The sequence below is a fragment of the Tachysurus vachellii genome, chromosome 3 (genome assembly GCF_030014155.1).
Source record: "Tachysurus vachellii isolate PV-2020 chromosome 3, HZAU_Pvac_v1, whole genome shotgun sequence".
NCBI lineage: Eukaryota > Metazoa > Chordata > Actinopteri > Siluriformes > Bagridae > Tachysurus > Tachysurus vachellii.
In genome coordinates, this window is record NC_083462.1 from 17558041 (window position 1) to 17581320 (window position 23280).

The 23280-nt window shown below is 40.9% G+C and overlaps 1 protein-coding gene across 1 annotated transcript in view; it reads right to left on the reverse strand.

Moving 5' to 3' along the window:
* Nucleotides 1–6540: 6540 nt before the first annotated feature.
* The window catches only part of syndig1l (synapse differentiation inducing 1-like), a 33071-nt gene continuing 16331 nt past the window's right edge, over nucleotides 6541–23280 (reverse strand). The window contains exons 3-4 of the mRNA XM_060864945.1: nucleotides 14358–14495; nucleotides 6541–7977 (exon numbers count right to left, since the gene is read on the reverse strand). Coding sequence (XP_060720928.1) covers nucleotides 7819–7977; nucleotides 14358–14495 — 297 coding nt within the window. The 3' untranslated portion in view covers nucleotides 6541–7818. The remainder of the gene's footprint in view (nucleotides 7978–14357; nucleotides 14496–23280) is intronic.

A 23280-nucleotide genomic window follows, 5' to 3' on the forward strand; every position in this document is an offset into this window, starting at 1 on the left:
CTCAACTCTCATACCAATATCAGTAGCTAAGATATTGTACTACTGATTGGAAGGTTGTGAGATCAAATCCCAGGGCCTGTTGGGCTGCCATTTTTTGGACCCTTGAGCAAGGCCCTTAACCCTGATCTGCTTGGAAGTGTTAAAAGAGATCAGTGTAAACTGGATAAGGGCCACTTCCAAATGTCATAAATATAAATTCTAGACTGTTCATAAGCACTAATGCTAACAATGCTAACTATGAAGGCTTTAGCATAACAACAGAACTGAAATAAAAAGGACAGAATATCGAACCTTCTCCTCGTGTTTGTTTTCTCCATCATGATCTGTTCATTCTGAGTAACGTTAAATTCGTCACTGTCCTCTTCTCTATTCACTCATTTTCATGTTCTTTTTGTGATTATAATTTCATGAGGCCGTGCAGTCCAACTGAATTGTCCTAACACCATTACTGCAGAAAAACTCAACACAAATCTCACACAAGCCAAAAAACCCCAGTTACAAAGCAAATCAAATCCACATCTAATTCTGTATAATGAGTGCGAATAATGAATGTCAAAGCCACTGCTATGGAAACTGCTCCTGAGTGTCTGACCAAAATATTCCACCTTTCCTCCAACAGCCTTGTTTTCTTTTCTTCTTTTTTATTTTGGTGTATTACAGGTTCTAGGTATGTCACATGGGGTAGAGGAGATATCCTTTGGAACCCATCTGCTTGTTTTGTTTGTACCCTTGATATTTTCTTGGCAGCAATATGCAAGCATGTTGTACAGCTTCCTGTTTAGAATGACCTAAAAATGCTAAATCAAGGCGAAGAGAAAAAACAAACGTGTGCTGAATACAATCACCAGGAGTGGAGTGTTATTACCCTTATTACCAGTACACTGGTGCTCAGTTCCAGAAGTGTAATAGAGACGGACATATGAGATGTTTTCTCTCAGTATAAAGACATGTCTGATGTTGTGTCTGTGACTCTGATCTAAAGTGAGTCAGGACTCTGTCGTTATTTCAGTGTGTTTTAGACGTGTGTTTGTCACTCTGTTGATAATCTTACACTGAATTTTAGTGTTGAAGAGAAATCTGAGCTGCTTTTTAGATGAACAAACACTTGGAGCATCTCAGAGAGCAGAAATGGGTTTGATATCAACATTTACTCTGAAGATACAAACATCTGTGTGGAGAAAAATGAACTGAATCTTTTCTATGAAAATATCACCTCTAGTATTGTAGAGAAAAACAGAAATAGTGATGAAACTATACACATTCTTAAAGTCCTGAGTATCTACTTTCATGTGAGTTTCATATCAACACCACTGTGGAGTGAGACATGAGGAAGACGTTCAGTCATCAACATGGACACGAGATAAAAAGGAGGAAACTCATCTTTCAGTCTCAGTGGAAAATGAGATAAAGTAAATTGTAACTCCATACATAGGCAGACATACAATATTGGTTTACTGATAAAATAATACAGCTCTAATTTTATCTGTTGTGTTTTATACAGAAAGTAGAGCTTAGGCAAACACACACAGACACACTTAAGGTGACTAGATGAGCTGAAACCTGGAAAAGAAGTCCTGAGGGATTCAGATTCCAGATTTTCTTCCCTTCCTTTAAAGAAATCCCGAGTCTCTAGTTAGTCAGATAAGTTGAGTCAGATATCTTTGAAATCTTCCTCAGCCTGGTATGAAGCTCCTGGTTCTGAAGTTCAGGTGCCTGGATTCTGTTTCTGTAATAAAACCGAATCGAGATAACTTTGAAGGGACTCGAGTTCAGGCCTTCTTTTAAAAGTAATAATGAATGTGTATGGAGATACAGTAGAACCAGCGTATAACAGCTGGGTCTCGAGCTGTGATGAAGCCTGAGTGCAGGTCAAACTGGATTTAGCAATAAAATTGCAAGATAAAAAACAGGATCAAATGAAAGCGTATCTGTCTGAGATTTGAGAAAAGGTCATCCTTTGGGCTAAAAGGAGTTAAAGGAGTTTTGGTTGGCAGAAAATAACGGATTGATGTTATTGATTTTGAACTTACAGACATTAAGGCTGGTATTACGCTGCTTATCAAAGCTGTGGAGTTTGAAGGAGTGAACCCCCCTGAAAAACAGGTTCCAAGAGGAACTGCAGAGAAACAGGAAATGAAGTGAAGACGAGGGGAAGTGAAGTGTAAGATGAATGATATGGATCAGAAGTTCAGCAGGAAGCCATGATGATGACGATGATGATGATGATGATAATGACGATGATGATGATGATGATGATTATGATGACAATGATGATGATGATGTTGATGACGATGTTGATTATGACGACGATTATGACGACGATTATGACGATGATGTTGATGACGACGATGATGACTACGATGAAGATGATGATAACAATGTTGATTACGATGACAAAGATGACGATGATGATGACGACGACTACAATGACGACGATGATGAACATTTTGGAAGAAGAAACTCAATGAGCTCATTAATAAACAAATAACGTTAATTTATGACTTAATGGCATCACATTATGAATAAATGTATTCAGTTCTCTGTATGTATTATATACATCACACTCGTAAGTCTGAGAGCTTTTGAACCAGTAATAATTATAGAAGTGAAAACTAGATTACTGAAATATTTGCACCGATCGCAGAGTTTATTAGTATTCTGTTTGTCCTCTTTTATAGTTTTTTCTGCGCTCTCCAGCTGGCAAATCTTGATGATCTGTTTTTCGATGAGATCCATCAGAGTGTGATCTGAGACGTGCCAGAAAATAAAAGAGAAACATTTGGAATGTTAAATATACAAAATATCGATCAATTTGCTTTGTTTTAAGTAATTCAGAAGATTCTCTATTGTTCTTTCGGTGTGTTTTAGACATGTGTTTGTCACTCTGTTGATAATCTTACACTGAATTTTAGTGTTGAAGAGAAATCTGAGCTGCTTTTTAGATGAACAAACACTTGGAGCATCTCAGAGAGCAGAAATGGGTTTGATATCAACATTTACTCTGAAGATACAAACATCTGTGTGGAGAAAAATGAACTGAATCTTTTCTATGAAAATATCACCTCTAGTATTGTAGAGAAAAACAGAAATAGTGATGAAACTCTACACATTCCTAAAGTCCTGAGTGTCTACTTTCATATGAGCTTCATATTAACACCACTGTGGAGTGAGACATGAGGAAGACGTTCAGTCATCAACATGGACATGAGACAAACAGGAGGAAACTCATCTTTAGTTAAGAGGAGCTACAGTATGTTGATGATCTGATTTGAGGAGATTTGGTCAAACAGCGTTTGAGAAAAGAAAAAAAAAGGACTTATTACTGATCCCTGAGAGACGGCAGGCATAACAGGAGGAGTAACGCAACCCCGGTCGAAGACTAACTAATAACCTGAACTTATTCCACAAATCTCCTAAAATTGAAGCAGTGCTAATATTAAAATAAATCCTCTGGATATGAACAGTTTCAATCTTAATTCCTGGAATGACTTTCTGCCAGTAGGATTTATATAGTAAGACTCTAGAGTTAATCCCCTAAATCCCTCAGCAATAGAACTGTAATGCAGTACTGTATGTGCCTGAGAACTTTATATATAGTCTTTATCAACTACCGCTGGTGCTAAAGCAAGGATACAGGCAGTAAAGGTCTTTCAGAGACGAAGCAAACGCTCACATCTTGTAGTGTTTTGTCTTAAACCTGGTTTATTTTATACAGCGTACTTTTTGATCTTTTATTTGCACTATGTACAGGTTTTTGACACACAACCGTAACACAATACTTAGAGAACACAAATCTGTATGAAGCTCGTTTAAACACCTCTCTTTTGTTTTTATCGTCAAAGGAAACTTCTTACATAACAAATGTAAAAATATAATATAAACACAAATGCATCCAACACGTCAGACAGCTAAAAAATGAAAGGGTGTTCATTTTAATTTCAATTTAGATTTTTTTCTAATTAGTATTGGTCATAAGAAGCAGCAAAAAAATAAATATAAAAACTGAAATCTAATGAACCAAATAAATTCTAACACTGAAACATCCTTAAGGACACATGAATTTTAAAAAGAAACGAACAGAATTCAGATTTGTTTCACGTTTTCACGTGGCCTTGTGCTTACATATCACAGCAAGGTCCACTGATTACTGGGTTTGCAGCAGGACACCGCTTCAGTTTGCTTGTGTTCACATTGTGCGTTTAATTATTAATTAGCTCCTTATTTAATGATGATGAATGATGGTATGTCATCTCTGTCTGGCTTTGTATTGGACCCTAATAATAAATAATAAATCTGCCTTATACTGTTTAGAGTTACATATGAATTCTATAAAATAAGAACATTTTAGTTTTTCTTCTCTTCATATTCATTCTTTTTAAGCTAAAGATGTATACAGTAAGTGAGGATTTGTAGAAGCGCTTCTGTTGTGCTATTTGCGGTTCTGCTCCGGAGAAATTCATTACGAGAAGCTAATTGTGAAGCGTAAATGGTGGCTATAGCGGATGGCTGCTATACTGCGAGACTGAGAATGGCTAATGTTGGCTTTTAACGCTTCGCTAGTTGTAATAGGAACACATTTACCGAAGCCTGCTTTCGCATCAACATCAGCAAAGCACAAATTATGAGTCACAGGTCCTTAGAGATGTGAAGAGGTTCAAGCATTTGAGCCATGCAGTTTTTTTTTATTATCAGGGCAAACAATAAGAAAGCTAATGTTCTGTTTTGTTTGTGCTGTTTGTATTGGTGCTATTTGATAAACTGGTGACATTTAATGTGTTGGTGACGGGAGACGGTGCCATCAGCTCCTGTTTGCCCACACAGGACTAACACTGAGTTCAGATAACAGATGAGTCACTGTAAAAAATGTGAAACGTTTTTGCTTATTATTAATGTTTACATGGACTCAAAAGCAACATGCGCTGAAGTTCAGAGGGGACAGTCCAGGGAACATGGGAGTCATTTACATGTAGCTTTTTAACCACTAATGTAATGATATTTATTAATTAAATAAAAAAATTACATTACAAATATTACAAAAAATAAATTACTATTATAAATAATAATAATAATAATAATAATAATAATAATAATAATAATATGCTTCAATTTTAGGGGCCAAAGCACCATGTTATGCAAATTAGCTCCAGACAATATTAATATTAATATTGAATATTACGTTTCCTGAATCTTCGGTGCTTGGACCACTTATAATCGTATATTGTATATTCCGTCTTTGTCTAGGAATTTTTGTGGGATTTTTTTTTATTAATGACCATTTCTTTACATTTTGTGACTCACTTACAAACTTGATTTAAAAACATGATTTAACAAAATTCACACAATATTGAAACATTATTCTGGCTCACCAGCGCCACCTAGACATAGTCTGGTCGATTAAAGTGACTGTTTTTTGTAATTAGCACTATTTCCAACTTGTTTTCTAATCAAGAACAAGAACTTGTTATGTTGGAGATGAAGGTTGTTTCGGATAAAGTTCCCAAATTCGGTTCTAACCTGCGTTCATACTAGTTTTGAAAACAAGCATACAAACAAACAAACAAACAAACAAATAAATGTGGTTCATTTATCTCCCATTAAAGTTCTACTTAAGCAGAAAGTTTCAACATGGTTCTCAGACCCACTTCCAGGAACCTTTTTATTTCCTCAGTGCACTCTTTTTTCCAGTAGCGTGTGTAGTTCTATTTCCTGCTCATTTTGGGCGTATAAAGATCTGGGCGTACGAGGAACTTTGTGTATGAAGAACTTAGTGTATGAGGATCTGCGCATATGAGGAACTCATGTATGAGAAACACATACACATACACACACCCATACACACCCCCTCACCTCACTCACTGCCTCCAACATTATGCTAATGCTCCATCACAGCTTTTGCCTGGATCCGTGCCATACATTGTAACCTGTTTGAACAGATGCTTAGAAAAATAAAATCTCGTCTTTTTGTTCTGCACAGAACTGAGAAGAACATTTCATGTCATGTTACTGTGTTTGTGCTCAGCTGTATGTACAGGAGCTCACATTCAGACACAAATCTGACCCCAGTGCGAGTCGCTTAGAAAGGAAATGCTCTCTGTTGCTCTCCTTATGACCTTGTAATCAGCAGTTTTTAAGTTTTTATCTTCATGGATTGTTTATTGTTATTTTTAGATTTAGAAATTTTAGAACATCATCTTCATCATCATCATCATCATAATCATAATTTTTTTAGGTGTCCAAGCACGATTTTATGCAAACTAGCTCCACCCCCTAGGCTTTTTTAAACATAAACTTTCCTTTTGTTATACTCCTTTGATAACAATAATAATAATAATAATAATAATAATAATAATAATAATAATAATAATAATAATAATAATAATAATAATAGGCCACATGCTTCATTCTTTAGGAGGTCCAAGCACATCGTATGCAAATTAACTCCTCCCACAAGGCTTTTATCCAACTTAAATTTCACTTTGATAAAATAACAAATTATAAATACATTCTTTTTTCAGTAGAATTTGTTTCCTCATTCCTTTTTTCCCCTTATTCCAACAGACCCGCTCGAGAACTGTCACTTCCTGTTTGCATCCCATGTGAATCCTGTTAACTGGTATCAGCTATATAAAGGTGTGTAACTGGTTGATCGTTTGTTTATTTCATCACAATGATCTCCGTTTGTGTGACTCGAAGGTGTTGCCTGTGAGATGAGGGGAGGGGGCGGAGCTTTCAGAATGTCAGTTAATATAGGAGAGTACAGAACACCTACACACCTGTCAATCATCCTGAAGTCATGTGACCATCTGTGATCGCAGATGTGATGTTTTAGAGACAGGACTGTGATTATAAATAAATAAATAAATAGTCTCCTATTTCCAAGAAACAATCGTTGACAAATAAAACAGTTTGAAGGTACTGTGGTTTCTCGTTACTTTTATTCCCTCCATGTTTCAGCTGTAATCCTGAGCCAGAGTTTAACTCACACAGACACACACACTGGGATCAATGCTCCTTTTTTCTGGATGTGTCGGAAGTTTTTCTTTTTTTATGGTGTTGTGGAGCATCAGATCCTTGTGTTTAGGCCGAACATACGACAAGAAACGAAGAACAACGTACGACAAGAAACGAAGAACACGAGAATGGACGACGAGAGCAGAGACATCAGTGACTCCAACCAGGACGTCCACTTTGACTTTTTTCTTTTTTTTTTTTTAATAAAGTATTCATGCTGTTAGCTGTTTTAAATAAATGAGGATAATACAAGGACTTGATTTTCTCGCACCATGTTAGCATGATACACACACACACACACACACACACACACACACACAGCGGGAAAGAGTTGGGGTACCAAGCAGGGACTTCTTTATCCCCTGGACACCTGTGATGATGCATTTAACCGAGCTGATAGAAAGAAAGAAAAAAAAAGTAGATTTCAGTCGATCTTTTCATGTTCTCAGTTTTTCATGTTGAAGTTGTTTTGTCATTTTTGTGATGAGGTCATTAATCTGCAAAAAGCTGCAAAAAAAACAACAAAAAAAAAGAAATAAAAAACACCCAGAGGTTGTGGTTGCAGTTACTCAAGACCACGGCCAAGCAAACATCGGCTTCCCTCCTGTCCACCTTTAATAAAGAATTCCCCAAAATGTCTTGTTCGGAATTTCTGTCTCTCTCTCTCTCTCTCTCTCTCTCTCTCTCTCTCTCTCTATCTCTCTCTCTCTTTCTCGGAGCAAAAGGAAATGAGAAGCGGGGTGTGTCAGTGAGACGGAGGTGTCAGAGTGCAGAGCTCCTGCAGTTTCCAGTCCCTGATCACTCCTGCTATATATGCCCCGGTTTAGAGAGGTAGGCGATGAGGGCCACCACGACCCCCACGTACACACCGGTGCCGATGGTGATGGACAGAGCAGCCAGGAACAGAGCTCTCCGTGACGCGATGCTGGCCAACGAGAAGTCGCCCTTCGTCACGGCTTTGCTGGTCTGGAAGAAAAGAAAAAATTGGAGAAGAGACGATGAGGAACAAAACACTAGCTTTCTGATTGTTTCTGTTCAATACTTTTCAGAGAAAGAAGCTGGAGCACAAGACGATACTAAATGACACATACATATACACACACACACAAAAACACCCACATACACACACACACACATACACACAAACACACACATACACACACACACATACACACACATATACACACAAGCACACATACACACATACACACACACAGTTTTGATATCAGGAAACACCGTTAAGAATCAAACCCGCAGCTCTGAGACAGAAGGTTAATAGAAAAATGAACAGAAAGCACGAGTGACTGCCTGCGAGCGAAGACGAGGAGATTCACGTAGCCTTCAGAACGGATTTTTTCCGATTTAGTCCTCACTGTACTTTATGCTGTTTAAGAAGCTAATCATGTGGCACAGAAATCCCTTATCATTACTGTGCATTAGTGAGTCTGTGCTGCAACTCTTCAGGAAGTAATAATAATAATAATAATAACAATAACAATAATAAAACACCTCCACACTAAAACACGTTGTTATAGCAACAGATGGCTCACATGATGTAGTGACGGAGAAATGTGTTTATATCTGTATCCTTTATAGAAGAAGTCTGTAGACTCTGGTGACAGAGATGAGGCTGTAAACTTCTGAAAACCTCTGGAAACTGATGTTTTTTTATTCTCTGAGTTTCACTGTCTTTGTTCCTCTTCCTGTACAAAGCCTTTCTCCCCCTCTTTCACCCTCTCGTTCTCGTTCTCCCCCTTGTTCTCCCTCTCTTTCTCCCTTTGTTCTCCATCACTTTCTCTCTCTCACTCTTCCTCTCGTTCTCGGTTTGGTGAAGCGACTCTGCGTGTTGTTTTAACGTCACAAATCACAGAACAATCCAACAAGTGGGTAGATGAGATGGAGTGGTAGCCATGGCAACATAAATCATGCTATTTAGGACACTACATTTTTGGTTTAACTCCATCGTTCTAATAACTCAAACCCTCGAAATGGGTGTGTGTGTTTGTGTGTATGTGTGTGTGTTGATTGTGTGTGTATGTTGGTTTGCATGTGTTGGCTGTGTGTGTTGTGTTTGTGTGTGTTGTGTGGTTGTGTTTGTGTGTTGTTTGTGTTGTGTGGTTGTGAGTGTGGGGGAAGGAAAACCGGAGCTGAAGGTTGTGTCTCAAATCCATGTCCTCGCTCTTATTTTGTTTCTTTAACGTTTTGTCCATGGCATAATAATTGAATCATTTTGAGTCATGAATCATTTAGACACCGATCGACGCATGTCCAAGGACGAGGCTTTCAGGGTTGTGTGAATGGAGCTGGAGGATGGAGAGAGTGTGTGGAGTTAATCTATGGAAGTTCAAGGTCTCATGTGGAGCTCACAGAGCAGAGCTGCTGCCGGAACCAGTGACGTTATAAAGAGTTATATAGAAATATTTTATCATGGAAACACGTCAATATGTTCAGGAAGGAGGAAGAAGTCTCCAGTGTCAGAGTTTATCTGACCTGACCTCAGGAAGCTGTTTGTGTGTGTTTGTGTGTGTGTGTGTGTGTGTGTGACTCATTAAACAGAAGAAGAGTGATGGCTTATATGTTGCACAACTAGAAATGTAACTAGAACTGAATAAAAAGAAATACAAGTATACAGATGGCGGCGCGTTCACACGCAGCGGCTTCTCTCGCTGTGTTTTCGTGTTTTTCACGTGTTTTTCACACCACCTGTCCTTAAGCGCGTATACAGCCGTGAGTTTCTGCTGGATGTTGGCAGAACCACATTTTTGGAGTTAAACTCCATGCACGCAGAAGAGCTGCGAGACCTCGGTCTGCTCCGGAGGTCTACACTATCACTGACCCACACTACTGCATCTCACCCGCAGCGGAAGCGCCACAAGAGGCGTGAGAGAAAGCAGAAGAGGGGTAAGTGCGGAGGTATCCGGGCCAGGCTAACGGCTAACCCACACAAGCCAGCTATCCCCATCATGTTCATGGAAACATGGCTTAGCAACAGCGTTCCAGACGACGCTATCCAGCTCGATCAGCTGACATGCTATCGAGCGGACAGAGCTCTCGTCGCAGGATGAAAAACTTGCGGTGGCGGGCTTTGTGTTTACATCAATGATGCGTGGTGCCGCAACATCTGTAACATCAGCAACATCTCCCTGCTGAATGAGCTGAACGTCTTCTTTGCTCGCTTTCAGAAGCAAAACAGCACCACTGCTTAGAAAACTCCACATCCTCCCGGTGACCAGGTGATGATGCTGACCCCAGATAGCATGAGGAGATCCTTCAGCAGGATCAAATGTATGCAAAGCTCCGGGTCCTGACAACATTCCTGGGCGTGTAATGAGAGACTGTGCAGTGGAACTCACTGATGTCTTCACAGACATTTTTAACATCTCACTCAGTCAAGCTGTTGTCCCCACATGCTTCAAAGCTACCACCATCATTCCATTCCCGAAAAAGCCGTCTCCATCATGCTTCAATGATTACCGTACTGTTGCACTTACTCCTATCATCATGAAGTGCTTTGAACGGCTAGTCATGCACCATATCAAGTCTGCCCTACCCCCCCTCTGGACCCCTTCCAGTTTGCATATCGGCCCAACCGCTCGACTGATGATGCCATCTGCCTTCCATTCAGCACTCACTCATGTGGGCAAAAAAATCATTCATACGTTAGAATGCTGTTCATAGACTTTAGTTCAGCATTCAACACTATCATCCCTCAACAGCTCAGTAGCAAACAAAGCTAGGGCTCAGCACTTCACTGTGCAACTGGCTATTGGACTTTCTGACTGGAAGACCTCAGGCAGTACGGGTCGGCAGCAACACATGCAGCACCATCACACTGAACACTGGGGCCCCCCATGGATGTGTGCTGAGCCCCCTTCTCTTCACTCTGCTGACCCATGACTGCACACCATCACACAACTCCAACCTCTTTATCAAGTGTAATGGATCTCATTAGCAACAAAGATGAGACAAAATACAGGAACGAGGTGAGACGCCTGAACGGGTGGTACAGTGACAACACTCTCTCTCTGAACGTGGAGAAGATGAAGGAGATTGTTGTCGACTTCAGGAGAGCGCACACTCAGCATGCTCCTCTGACCATCAACTGTGCCACTGTGGAGAGAGTGACTAGCACAAAGTTCTTGGGTGTGCACATCACAGAGGACCTCTCCTGGACTGAAAACGCAGCAGCACTGGCCAAGAAATCACAACAGCGTCTCTACTTCCTCCGCAAACTGAGAAGAGCCAGAGCCACGCAACCCATCATGCACAACTTTAACAGAGGCACCATCGAGAGCATACTATCGAGCTGCATCACTATGTGGTACGGTGCTTGCAACGCATCCTGCTTGAAGACGTTACAGCGCATAGTGAGAGCAGCTGAGAAGATTATTGGTGTCTCTCTCCCCTCCCTCCAGGACATTTACGAGACCCATCTCACCCGCAAAGCCCTCTGCATCGCAGGTGATCCCACCCAACCATTACACAGCTTCTTCATTCTGCTGCCATCAGGGAGGAGACTGCGGAGTCAACAGAGGCCAGGACCAACAGAGTGAAGGACAGCTTCATTCATCAGGCTGTCAGGAAGCTGAACTCACTCTCGAACTTGCCTCCACTTCCCTTTTCTGCCCCAGGCCCCACAGATCTATGAACCCAATACACCCCTCCAGATCCCACATACCCAGGTCCTTCCACTCCCCACTCCCACTAACATACGACAACATGCACCAGTCACTTTGTGCAGCATTGGTCTGCTCATTGTTCATTTTATCTGACATGCCTTGCACTGCTTTATTTAAATTCCATTGTTGATATCATGCACTTTGGGACTGAGAGAAATACAATTACAATTCTCTATGTACAGTATGTACTGCACATATGGAAGAGTTGACAATAAAGAAAACTTGAACTTGAACTTGAATAATTGCCTTTGTTTCTTTCTGGATTTGTTCCTTACACGTTCCACCAGTGGAAGCAGAAACTTGCCGTTTGCTCCTGAAGCCTCCTCCACATTCACGTCCTTTTGATTGAAACAAACTCAGATTCATACAGCGGCAGATGGCACGAGTCAGGATGGAAGCATCAGCCTAAATCAGCCTAAATGAATCTGGGAGCTCTGTCTGAGCGCCGCTGCGTGTTATTAACTCACATCCTGCGTCTTCCTTCTGTAAACATCTCACAGGAAAACTGCACTTTATTTCACGCCTGTGTGTTTATTCGCTGCGGCCTTTCACACTCTGATGTCTGTTTTAGCCTCCGGTTCACACACTGTGAGCTGATCCCATGTGACTGTAGTGTGTGTGTGTGTGTGTGTGTGTGTGTGTGTGTGTGTGTGTGCGTGTGTGTGTGTGTGAGAGAGAGAGAGAGAGAGAGAGAGAGAGAGAGGTGATGGGGTGATTAGTTTCTAATCCCAGGAAAGCACTATTGATTTTTTCCTCCTTCTCTCAGTGACAGTCAATAACGTGCTGCTTGGACGCCGCTGTTGTGATTCTGGTGAACTCTGAGTTGTGCAAACACATTTTCGTGCTTTTTATTTCTTCAAAGAATTCTTTCAAATCACCCTCCTCTCTCTCATGAGAGAAAGAAAGAAAGAAAGAAAGACAGACAGACAGACAGACAGACAGACAGAAAGAAAGAACGAAAGAAAGAAAGAAAGAAAGAAAGAAAGAGATGTGGTAGCCTAGTGGTTAAGGTGTCAGGAAGGTTGTGAGTTCAATTCCTACGTCTACCAAACTGCCACTGTTGGGCCCCTGAGCAAGGCCCTTAACATTGCTCAGTTGAATAAAAATGAGATAAAATGTAATTATTCTGGATAAGGGCGTCTGCCAAATGCTGTAAATGAAAGAAAGAAATAGAAAGAAAGCTATCTCTCACTCCCTCCCTCCTCCCTCTCTCAGCTAATTGAATCAGTATTGTACTCTAGATAAACAGTGAGGTTTATAATGAACTCAGGGATCAGAGTTGAAGCCGACGCCTCTCAGGTTTAAGCTCTAATCACGGGGATTAGTCTGACAAGAGATCACATGATGCTGTAATTATTATCTCAGTGATTTCTGTCATTTCTGCTCAGATGAACAAGATTATAAACGAGGCGTAGGAATGGAACCGGTGACTACACTGTAACACTGCGGCTCATTGTGAGGAGGAAAAGAAGAGCAGAAGACGATAAAGAAGATAACGGGTGAGTATTTATAAAAATGATAGAGATAAAATGTTAAGCAGAGGGAGAAAGAAAGAAAGAAAGAAAGAAAGAAAGAAAGAAAGAAAGAAAGAAAGAAAGAAAGAAAGAAAGAAGGAACATAAATTAATTATGTTCTGGGATGCTGAGGAAGGTTTAGCGGATGGAGGGAAAGCAGGAATTTTGATGGAGGGAGTTGAAACAATGATACTGAAAGAGGACACTAAAAACAGCTTCCATCTCTCCACCTGTTCATCTCTCCATCTGTTTGTCTCTCCACCTGTTCATCTCTCCACCTGTTGGTCTCTCTACCTGTTCGTCTCTCCACCTGTTCGTCTCTCCACCTGTTCGTCTCTCCACCTGTTCGTCTCTCCACCTGTTTGTCTCTCCACCTGTTAGTCTCTCTACCTGTTCGTCTCTCCACCTGTTCGTCTCTCCATCTGTTCGTCTCTCTACCTGTTCGTCTCTCTACCTGTTTGTCTCTCCACACTGCTCTCGGCTCTAAACACCAGCATCATTATCATAACCTTCACCTGACACTGCGACAGAGCACAAAAGAGTAAAAGACGACTTGTTAAAGAAACATGTAAAAAATTACACGAGAGAAAAAATCAGGAAAGGAAAAGGAAAAGAAGGTACAATAATGAATAAAAAGGAAAGTGAGAACACAAAAGAAATATGAAACCTGGAAATAAGGAAGGGTTTAAAGGAGAGGAGGATGATGAAGGAGAAGAGGAAGAAGTGTATAATTTTTGAATGTTTTTTAGGCTGTGGCTCATGTGCGTGAAGCGAGAGATTCCCAGCAGGCGTTAAAGGAAAACACTCTCAGGGTAAAGGGAAGCAGACAGATGGAGAAATTCAGAGGTTCCTCTACAGTGGCCTCGTTAATGACGTGTGAACAGGAGCTGCTACGTGAACTTACGTGTGTGTATGTGTGTGTGTGTGTATGTGTGTGTGGTCTTGTGTGGGTGTAGGGTTTTGTGTGTGTGCATGTATGGTTGCATGTGTGTGTGTGTGTGTGTTGTGTTGTGTGGGTGTAGGGTTTTGTGTGTGTGCATGTATGGTTGCGTGTGTGTGTGTGTGTGTGTGTGTGTGTGTGTGTGTGTGTGTGTGTGTGTGTGTATGTGTGGTTGCATATGTGTGTGTGTGTATGTGTGTGTGTGTGTCTCACCCCCTGAGAGAAGTAGAAGGCTGCGATGCCCAGAGGCCAGAAACAGCAGAGCATGGAGAAGATGGCCAGGCCCAGATGATCACGAGGAGGAACAACGATGAAGTTATCTTCACTCTCACTCTCGCTGGAGCAGTCTGTCTAAAGAGGCGCACACACACACACACACACACACACACACACACAAATTCAAATTCAAATTCAATTTATTTGTATAGCGCTTTTAACAATTCCCATTGTCTCAAAGCAGCTTTACAGAAGTATGGAAACAGAAGAGAGAGAGAGAAAAAAAAGAAATAAATATAAAATACTAAGAAAAAGAAAAAAGAAGGATAAAATAAATAAATGAATATATACAATTCATTCATTCATTTATTCATCTTATTCATTCACCGCTTATCCGAACTACCTCGGGACACGGGGAGCCTGTGCCTATCTCAGGCGTCATCGGGCATCAAGGCAGGATACACCCTGGACAGAGTGCCAACCCATCGCAGGGCACACACACACACTCTCATTCACTCACGCAATCACACACTACGGACAATTTTTCAGAGATGCCAATCAAGAGGAAGAAACCTTGAGAGGAACCAGACTCAGACCCACTTTCCCAGTTTAAATGTAGATTAAAAACATATCTCTTTAGTCAGACACACACATAATACATCCCATAATATTGTGCTCTAATACATCTCATTGCACATTGTCATCTAGTGCTGGTTAATACAAACACGTTACGCTACGTTAATTCCTCTCCACTGCTTCTCTTTTTCTACTCATCCTGAGGCATCTAGAGATGTTCCAGCTTCAGATTTCAGACCTTCTAAGAGAAGATGCCAACTCCATGTGGTGTATGATGACAACAACCTCATCAATACACAACTATCTGACTGTAGAAAGGTGTTTATAACCATTTATAATCGCACCCTCCAGTGTCATCCAAATGAGGATGAGGTTCACTTTTGAGTCTGGTTCCTCTCAAGGTTTCTTCCTCTTCCATCTAAGGGAGTTTTTCCTCCTCACCACAGTCACCTCAGTCACCTCAGACTTGTTCATTAGAGATAAATACAAACACATTTAAATATATCTAATATTAATCTGGAACTGTATAATATGAAATTGTCAGAAGAAGACAGAAAGCAGAATAAGGGACTCAGGCTGAAATCTTTCTATCCACTTATGCAACAGCAGGAGTGTGGATCTGTGTGGAGAAGGTGGAGAAGAGCAGCAGCAGTTCATGAGAGGAGGAGTGAACTCTCAGACATTTGTTTAACATTCATTACTGAGACGGTGCTGCTGAAAAAACAAAACAAAACAATGCAATAGAGCACAAGGAGAATAACTCGTCTATCATCTAAAAAGAAATCCAGAACAAATAGACAGTGACCTCAAATCCAGCCTCAGATGAGCAGATAAGCCATATACTACCCCTATTTATTTATTTATTTATTTATTTATTTATTTATTTATTCAGATCAGGTTTCGGGGACAGGGATGAGTACAGCTTATTGCTCTGGGAACAACAACGTTTTCATTGCCGCTCTAAAATCTGATCCTTCTCCTGCATGAATTATTTTTATCCTTATCTCCTCGTGCTCATGTGAATCAATACACATAGTAGCTGCTGCTGCTGTTTGTGTTTGTGGCCTTGAAATATGACAGTGTCGTGTTCCTGTATACATCACTGATAATAATCCAGCTGGAATGATAGAGCAGGACGAGTCTGAAGTATCGGAAATTGCCAAAGAGGATCATCTGAAGATCTCACAGAATTCTGAAGGACACGTTACGGTGCCTTAAGATCAAGACTGTAACCAAGAGACACTGGAAGAATGGATGGATGTATGAATGGGTAGAAGGAAGTTTTTGTGTGTCATTTTTTTTTGTGTGTGTGTGACGGATTTTGTTTTTGAGTATGACATGGTTCCGCATTTTTTTACGGTGAGGGACGCAGCTCCACTTCCGGTATTCCGCGGGGGGCACCGCTTCATTTTCTGGTTACGGTCCATGTCACCAGCTCGAGATTTTTTTTTTATTTATTGTTTTTCTCGGTGTCCATCGCCCCGCACCTATCGGGTGCTCCCCCCACCTGCCTCGCCATGTGCCTTGTTCCCCCCTACCTGCCTCGCCGTGTGCCTTGCTCCCCCCACCTGCCTCGCCATGTGCCTTGTTTCCCCCTACCTGCCTCGCCGTGTGCCTTGCTCCCCCCACCTGCCTCGCTGTGTGCCTTGCTCCCCCCACCTGCCTCGCCGTGTGCCTGGCTTCCCCCACCTGCCTCGCTGTGTGCCTGGCTCCCCCCACCTGCCTCGCCGTGTGCCTGGCTCCCCCCACCTGCCTTGCCGTGTGCCTGGCTCCCCCCACCTGGACCCCGTCAGGACTGTCAAGACGGATTGGCGCGTCGGGAGCCGCGCCTTGAGGGGGGGTACTGTCAGGACTCAGCCCGGACTTTGGCCATGTGCCTTTTGTTAATTTTCAGTGTTCACATGTCTGCCCCACCCTTGTCTTTTCCTCCCTCTGCACACCTGTCCCTGATGTGTCATGATTATTATTAGTATTTAGTTAAGCCACGTTGCCTTGTGCAGCGCGGAATCCATTGATTTGTCCTTGTCCTCGGTCTGTCGTCTTCGGTTTGTCGTCTGATGTCGTGTCTCTGTGTCGTGTCACTACTAAATAACACACCACCTCCAAAACACCACCACCACCACCACCATCACTACTAAATAACACACCACCTCCAAAACACCACCACCACCACCACCATCACTACTAAATAACACACCACCTCCAAAACACCACCACCACCACCATCACTACTAAATAACACACCACCTCCAAAACACCACCACCACCACCATCACTACTAAATAACACACCACCTCCAAAACACCACCACCACCACCATCACTACTAAATAACACACCACCTCCAAAACACCACCACCACCATCACTACTAAATATCACACCACTTCCAAAACTCCACCACCACCATCACTACTAAATAACACACCACCTCCAAAACACCACCACCACCACCATCACTACTAAATAACACACCACCTCCAAAACACCACCACCACCACCACCATCACTACTAAATATCACACCACTTCCAAAACTCCACCACCACATCACTACTAAATAACACACCACCTCCAAAACACCACCACCACCACCACCACCATCACTACTAAATAACACACCACCTCCAAAACACCACCACCACCACCACCACCATCACTACTAAATAACACACCACCTCCAAAACACCACCACCACCACCACCACCATCATTACTAAATAACACACCACCTCCAAAGACCAACATCGGCTTTTTAACATAATTTCATTTTATAACTCACATTAATATTTACATCCCGAACTCCAGAGAAACTCCTCCTACTGTCATAGGCTTTTTTTTTGATTGGCTACAGATCAAATTACAGCAGATGGATGAATTAATTACAACAAATTATTAGTATTAGTTTGTATCTGGGGGGCACGGTGGCTTAGTGGTTAGCACGTTCGCCTCACACCTCCAGGGTTGGGGGTTTGATTCCCGCCTCTGCCTTGTGTGTGTGTAGTTTGCATGTTCTCCCTGTGCCTCGGGGGTTTCCTCCGGGTACTCCGGTTTCCTCCCCCGGTCCAAAGACATGCATGGTAGGTTGATTGGCATCTCTGGAAAATTGTCCGTAGTGTGTGATTGCGTGAGTGAATGAAAGTGTGTGCCCTGCAATGGGTTGGCACTCCGTCCAGGGTGTATCCTGCCCGATGACGCCTGAGATAGGCACACAAGCGGTAGAAAATGAGTGAGTGAGTGAGAGAGTTTGTATCTGTTTACAGTTACATTGAATGTTCTGGAATATTTAAGAAACAAGTTTCTGTTCTCACATCCCGTATGTTATAGCAGCTTTAAACACTCGTTCCCTCACTATTCTTCTGCATCACCATGACAACCAACGGGTCATTAATGCAGCCATGCTTCATAAAAGTTATTTTAAACAATAGATTCCAGAAAAACAAAACCCTTTTATTTTAGCGTCTCTACTCAAACCCCAAGGTTCACAATCTTGGCTTAATAAGTCCTGCCTTTCTTTTTCTTTTCTTTTTTTTGTCACTTCTTGGGAGCACACACGACAGGTCCAAGCAGATTAATGAGCGGTTTGGTCGGATCGTGCCAACCAGAGCCACGGGAGAGCGAGTGAGTAATTTATGTTACCGAATTGCCTCTCAAACCCCCCTGCTTGGGTTTCCGTCTTCTGCTTCTGCCCTTGTTTTCTCATCCATCTCTCCGTTACTCTCCTTTATTTCATTTCATTTCATGATCGATTCCTGCTCTTTCACACTGATTATGTGTGTGTCCTGTACAAGGGTTTGGCCCAAGTGTCCTCACGAGCTGAGAAAATTGAATCTGGGCGATGCTGGTAATTAGCTGCTTCATCAAACCACTTCAGTCAGACCTGCATCCTGGATTTTTATTTTTTTCCTCCTGAGCTGGACAAAATCAAGATGTGAGGTGAATTTATTCAGGTCCCCCCACCCCCAAAGTAAACACATGGCCCACCAGGACAAATGGAAATGAATGTTTTGCTCAGAAAGTGAATGAGGTGGTATAAGCGGAGACTGACGGGTGGGGATCGAGGGGACAGAGCTGGCAGGTGAGAGACAATTATATTCCAACAAAAAAACAAGTGACCACATGGGCAGCGGTGTTAAGGGCTGAGCGTAAAGCTTGGGATCGGTGGCTGCAGGGAAAAACAAAAAACTCTGCCATACATTTTTAATGTCCTCAATTCAGGGTTGCTGAGAGCTCAGTGAGTCCCTGAGGAAAAGGAAGGAGGTTATGCTAAGTTATGCCACACCAGACCCTGTGAAGCCTGCCACATGTGAGCGATTCCTCAGAGGGTTGATTAATGCTGAGCGCACGCCAAACTGACATAAAAACAGCCGAAGGTTTAATAAGCTTGCCTGATTTACACTGTAGACCTCCAGACCTGCGCCTAAGAGGTGTGTTGGGAGTCTCAATTACCGAGGGGATAATCGAGATGCCAGACGACCACGAGCACTCCAGCCTGACTGACTGAGGAGGAATGTCGATGCGCTAACATGAGCCAGTGAAAACCCAAACGAGACACAGGAGCACGGATTTCCTCATAATGTAATCTATTAGCAGGGTTAGTACCTCGTAGAGCTGAAGGTTCTCTCAAGGTCTAATTTGTCCAATAGAACAATCAAAACAGAGGAAGAATATCAGAGATATCGGTGATTGCTGCAGAGAAAAATGTGCCATGTATTTTGTGTTTGTTTGCAGAAATCTACTCTAATTGTTGAAATCCCAACCACAGTCTTCTTTAAGACTCCAACCAGTGATGACACACAGACTCATGTAACGACTGTCCGGAATCAAAAATATCAAAATCATCTGAACATTGTGCCATTTTTTGATTCCTGTTCACAATTCCATGAAATTCTGAAGGAACTGATTACGACCCTGAGGGGAATTTTTCTCATAACAGCCCCAAAATGTCCCAATGTGAGTTATTTCTCTTAGCAATTAAAACTCTTAATGTTTACCAGGAAACACACACAAAAAAAGAAGAGTGTTAGTGTTTTTGTGTGTCATAGTGTTAGTGCTTTGTTCCAAAGCACTAACACTAGAGACTCCTTCAATAACTATTTAACACACCCCTTCTCACTTCACCACCTCAGCAACTATACCTGCTTTCTTTAGTTTGTTTACACAGCACGCTCGCCGTACATGTGTCCGTGTATCCCTGCTATTACCGTGGAAACCATAACGTATTACATTAACATACAGTAAGCCTGTGATCTGCAGCTTATGTCTCAAATCGGTGAAGTAAAAAACATTCTGAACCCTGCTCTCAGGTCACTTCCTTTACAGAGAGTAAATCTGCAGCGTTGTTTGACCTAAAACCTCGTTAGCTTCGTCCAGATGGATTCGGGGGAATCGATATTCTGAGCTGTGACGTAGTTATAAATTTTAATTAGCAAGAGATTCATTTGCTCCAGCAGTGTTTGTTGTTTCTAACATATCTATCAGGTTACTTTCTTTTCTCTAAATCCATAGTAGACTCCTTTGTTTAGCATATGTGTGTGTGTGTGTGTGTGTGTGTGTGTGTGTGTGTGTGTGTGTGTAAACAGCCCTCGATCACCTGAGTGCTGCGCTTGCAATAAACGGCTAATGAGATTAAGAACGCGTTATCTTAGCGTTGATGGATCGCTACAGGCCGTAAATGTTTAGAAGCTAATTGATCGCTCTGTGCTGGAGATTGTATTTATTTACTTATTTATTTATTTATTTTAGAGCATGAACATCAATCTGCATGTAGCTGTAATGATTTTAGATCATGGCTCTTGTATTTTCTTCCGACTCTATAAGCGCCGTTACTTTTCTTCCTGACTCAGCTCTATTTTACTCAGCTACATTTCCTGAGCTTCAGCTAATCAGATGAACTAATATCAGCTCTACTCTGTGTTATAATTCAATCCGAATCAGGATTAATGGCGTATTTTGAGACGAGAATCAAATATGAGTCCGATCTTTAAAATCTGTGATGAATACAATCAAAACAAATGATCGCAAGGTACAGTATCGCAGTAAGGGTGTGTTGTGAATTAGCACTAAATCCCTAAATATTGTGTTGTGAGGTGCTGATCGTTCTCGCCTAATCATCAAGTTGTTACAGCCTTCAGACTCTCTGTCACGGGATATCCCATGTAAACTTTAGAACGTTGTGTGTGAAACTCCAAACAGATTAGCAGATTCTGAAATAGTCAGAGATCGGACATTTCTTCTTCGTTCTGATGTTCCGTGATTGGATGAGATCAGATAGCTGCATGAATGTACAGGTTCCTAATAAAGTGGACGGTCTGTTGAATTCAGATCACAAATCTGGAGTCTGGTGAAAGATTTGTGTCTTGATGTGATGTGGAAAGCCCCAACATGTGGAAGGTGAACGCTGATGATCAGAGCAGCCAATAAAATCGTGTTATTTTTGGGGTTTTTTTGCATATTGAAGCTTCGACAATGAGATGGTTACAGAGACGTCATGTGATGTGAGCATCACTTATTCACACCATTTATACAAATTCACTCTCGGCTTAAAAAGGTTTTTTTTTTTTTTTTTTTTTTTTTTTTTTACTCTTTTTCTCAGAAACGTGGTGTAAAAGTGCCGCAGCTTCCTGAAACCAATTGCTGTGTCGTTCTGTTCCCAAGATTTATGGTTCTGAAATGAACGAAATGATCACAGGCTCGTGTGCAGTCAATCTGGTGCTGATGCTGAATGAGAGAAAGCGTTTAGTCCCGTGCTGTGTTTATGTCTCAGTTAGAGGATTTTAATGAGCTTCTTTTTATAATGGGATTTTAAAAAATGTTTAAAAATTTATGGAACACAATTCTAGCATCTTATACAGTATTTAAATATCTAAGTAAGTATGAAATAAAATAATGAAAAATAATGAAATAAAATAATGAAAATGAAACAATAATAAATAAAAAAATTATCAAATGTAAAAATAAAAAAAATACATAATAAAATACATAATAAACAAGAATGGGGAAAAAAAAGAACAAATAATAAATCCATCAATCATTAATCAATTAAAAAAAAATTAATAGGCTTTTAAACAAAATAATTTTAACAAAAAAAAAAATTAACAGGCTTTTAATGGGCTTATTTTTATAATGGAATTTTAAAATTAAAAATGTTTTTGGAGCACAGATCTAGCATCATGTACAGTATTTAAATAGCTAAATAAATATGAAATAAAGCATTTTTAATTATGATTAAGGCTATACAACAACAATAGCAACAATAATAATAATAATAATAATAATAATAATAATAATAATAATAATAATAATAATAATAATAAAAACAATTATGGAAAAATACAAATTAAAGAGAAAAATTAGACCATTCTATTAATAATTTATTAATTAACATTTTATTTAAAATAAAAAATGAAAGGAGAAAGAAGAACATGATCTTACGGTAACGTTTGCGTTAACGTCAAATGAATTAAAGATAAAAAGTTTTAAATGATCAACAAATGTGTTAAGCTGGTAAAAACTGATCTCAGGCTAATTCACTAATGTTAGCTAGATAGCTAGTAACAAATGTTAGCCAACTGCAGCACGGAGTCGAGTGTAGAACAAAACTTTTGTGTGTTTTTGTTAAATGTGTCATGTGACCTTTTTTTAGGTACGATAGCTAACAGAGCTACTGAAGTCTATGGATGTGACTCGTACGAGGGCTAATGTTGTGGTCCACAATAACAGAGGATTTTAACACATATAAACACCACTGTTAAAGTCGTTAGCATGTTTTACCTGATGCGTGAGATCAAAGCCTCGTGTGATCGTGTGATGTGATGAAGGTTAGCGTGTGATCATGATTACACAAAATAACCTGAAAAAAACAAGTTTATCACATCAGTAAACGAGCCAAAATAACAGCCATTTCCTTCTGAGGATAAATGAGGAATACCATCATCATCATCATCATCATCATCATCCTCATCATCATCATCATCTTCGCATTAAAATGCAGCCTGGTGTTGGCTGGAGAAACTGTCGTATATCAATGAGTCTCTCAGAGATGCACAATTTAGCTTAGGCTAATAAACTGTCAGAGATGAAAGCGCTTTTTTTTCCTTTTCATCTTATTTATTTTCAGATCGTTCTCTCTCTCTCTCTCTTGCTCTCTCTCAGTAAAAGGTGAGATCTTAGCTGAGAAAAGAAAGCTTTAAATTGGGGCTTAAAGAGGTGGAAAGCAGCTTCGGTGACACCGAGAAACCTCACGAAAAGCGAATACAAGGGCCATTAGCGGCATCTTCCTGCACGGGTTTTCAGGAAGAAAGAAAGGAAAAAGAAAAAAAAGGACAGAAAGAAATTAAGATGGGCTA